We start from the raw sequence: 3,040 nt of genomic DNA, 5'->3' as shown, positions 1-3,040 counted from the left end.
GCGTGCGGGTTCTGAGTCTGTCCCAACTCACGGTTCAATGCTGATCTTGGTGTCATCCTTCACCACACAGATGCCAAAAGAGCCGTCCACTTGATCTAGAAAACACACAACGAAAGCCTTGAGGAGAATGACTAGAAGCGACCCACGGGGCACCGTCTGCCCGCCTTTACAGAGCAACTGAAAGCAGGCTCCTGAAGACCGCATGGTACAGAGGTTTCTCAGAAAACTAAAAACAGAACTACCATGTGATCCTGCAATCTCACTTTTGGGTATTTATCCAAAAGAGCTGAAATCGGGACCTCAAGAGATGCCTGCATGCCCATGTCCGATGTGGCCCTATTCACAGTAGCCCAAATGCGGAAACGACCTAAATGTGCATTGACGGGTGAATGGAGAAAGAAAGTGTGGTGTGTGCATACCACGGAATACTATTTAGCCTTGAGAAAGGGAACTCTGCAATATGTGATGGCACACGTGAACCTTGAGGACACTGCGCTAAGTGAAATGAGCCGGTCACAGAAAGAGGAATAATGCATGTGTCCACTTCCATGAAGTATCTAAATAGTGAAATCCACATAATCAGAGTCGAGTGGCGGCCACCAGGGGCTGAGGGAGTGGGAAGCGGGAGTTACCGATCAACGGGCACAAAGTTTCAGGTTTGCTCTAGAGACCTGAGCACAACACTGTGCCCCTAGTCATCAATACTGTATTGGGCATGAGAACATTTGTTAAGAGAGCTGACTTCATGAATTAGAAATCTTTAAAAATCTTTAAATTTTTTTTTTAAAGATTGCAAGGAAGAAGGATAAAACTTCTGAAAAGGTAGAGTAAGGAACTCAGTGAAACAACAAATTAACTGATGAAAACAGTACGTTAAAATCTCTGAAAGTTGTCCTACAGGCATACAGCATTTTAAGAAACAGTAATTCAAGAAAACTGACTAAATCTTGGTCAGAACAGTGAGAGTCTGTGACACCTGAGCCATGACCAGCACTCACTTACCTGGCCCCCGGATCTGTGTAACAGAAGCTCTACTCAGAGTGATCTACTCCAGGTAGGTGCAGCCAGATCCCATGCTTAAAGAATTAAAGGAAAGTATAATGAAAATTTCTCATCAAAGAGAGAATATCATTAAGAAACAGAAATTATAAAAAAAGAATCAAATGGAAATTTTAGGGTTAAAAAGTACAACCCCCAAAATGAGGCTCAACAGTAGCCTTGAGATGATTTGAGATGATAGAAATAATCAGCAAACTTGAAGATAGATCAATGGAGATTATGGAATCTGAAGAACATAGAGAAAGAATGAAGGGAAATGAAGAAAGCCATGGAGAAATGTGGGACAGCATTAAGTGCGACCACACACATGTAATGGGAGTACCAGAAGGAGACGAGAAACAATATTTAAAGTATTACTGGCTGAAAACTTCCCAAATTGGATTTAAAACAACATCTACATCTTAGAAACCTTATAATAAACTCCAAGTAGGATAAACACGAAATGGCAGGTGTAAATCCAACCATGCCAAGATAACATTAAATGAGGATGGATTAAACGAACCAGTCAAAAAGCAGTGTGTCAGATGGATTTAAAACGTATGCTCCAGCTAATGCTGTCTACAGGAGACATGCTGTATTTTCAAACACACAATAGGGCGAAAGTACAAGAACAGAAAAATAGATTTGCAGCAAACAACCACCATGAAAGAGACGGAATGGCTATCCTAACGTCAGACAAATTAGACTCGAAGACAAAAAATATCACTAGAGATGACAAAATTATCACCGTGATGATAAGCGGTATCACAATCATATCACAATGATAAAAATTCAAGCCGTCGGAAAGATGACAATTATAAACACATACGCGCTTAAAAACAGAGCCTAAAAACAAAGGAAGCAAATACTGATGGAATCGAAGGATGAGATATACGATTGAGAAATAAAGCTTGGAGATTTCAATACTTTCAATAATGGACAGGACAGCTAGACAGAGGAGCAGCAAGGAGAGCGGAGACGGGCACCAGAACTAGACGCACAGACACCTGGAGCACCCCGCCCCGCGTCGGTAGAAGTCACGCTCACGTCGGGTGCGCACGGAGCGTGCTCTGGCCCAGGGCACGTGCCTCGATAAATTCAGAAGGGCTGAATTCACACAGAGTGCGTTCTCTGATCACTACGGAATTAGAAATCAATAAAAGAAGGCAATTTGGAAAATTCACAAATATGTAGGAATTAAACAGCACATGCCTTGATAATCAATGTAGCAAGAGAGAAGTAAAGGGAAATTAGAAAATACTCTGAGAGGAGTGGAAACAAGAATACAACAGGCTGGAATTAATGACGCGCGGCGAACGCACTGCCGAGGGATGTAAATGTCTGTGAAAAAAGGAGGAAGAAACCTCAGATCACTTACGGTCAGGGTGCAACGCGATTCAGTGGGGAAAGGTCTTTTCAACTAACAGGGCTGGGAGAAGCGAACGCCACGTGCAAAAGAGTGGGTTTGGACCCCTATGTCACAAACGTAAGAGTTAAAATGGAAAAACTCTCAGAGGAACACATGGGAGTAAATCTTTGTGACCTCCGGTCAGGTGAAACATTAGACACGACGCCAAAAGCACAAGTGACAAGAGGAAAAATAAACTGTACTTCATCAAAATTAAAATGAACTTTTGTGCTGCAAACATTACCATAAATAGAATAAAAAGAGAACCCACAAAATGAGATAGAATATTCGCAGGAAAATCGTATGTTTGGTAAGGGGCTGGCATCCAAAATATACAAGGAACTCTTACAACTTCATACTTAAAAGGTTACAACTCAACATTTTGAGTGGGCAAAGAATCTGAAAAGACAGTTCTAAGAAGACATACAAGTGGGCAGTAAGCACACGCAGAGATGCCCCGCATCCTCGGCCAGCAGGGAAAGGCAAGTCAAAGCCACCAGGAGGTTCCACTTGGTGCCCAGAAGTTCGGTGAAAACAGAAAAGATGGCGACCGGGATTGGCGAGGGTGTGGGGAAATGTGGGGAAGCCGGGGGC

At 42.7% G+C, this 3,040-nt stretch overlaps 1 protein-coding gene across 1 annotated transcript in view; it reads right to left on the bottom strand.

The window, feature by feature from the left end:
• ZNF541 (zinc finger protein 541) overlaps positions 1 to 3,040 on the bottom strand; it is a 24,768-nt gene that overhangs the window by 9,598 nt on the left and 12,130 nt on the right. Inside the window, exon 8 of the mRNA XM_006905073.1 lies at positions 32 to 95. Coding sequence (XP_006905135.1) covers positions 32 to 95 — 64 coding nt within the window. The remainder of the gene's footprint in view (positions 1 to 31; positions 96 to 3,040) is intronic.

Source organism: Pteropus alecto, unplaced genomic scaffold (assembly GCF_000325575.1).
Source record: "Pteropus alecto unplaced genomic scaffold, ASM32557v1 scaffold41, whole genome shotgun sequence".
NCBI classification, from domain to species: Eukaryota; Metazoa; Chordata; class Mammalia; order Chiroptera; family Pteropodidae; genus Pteropus; species Pteropus alecto.
This window is presented reverse-complemented; position numbering and strand designations above follow the sequence as displayed.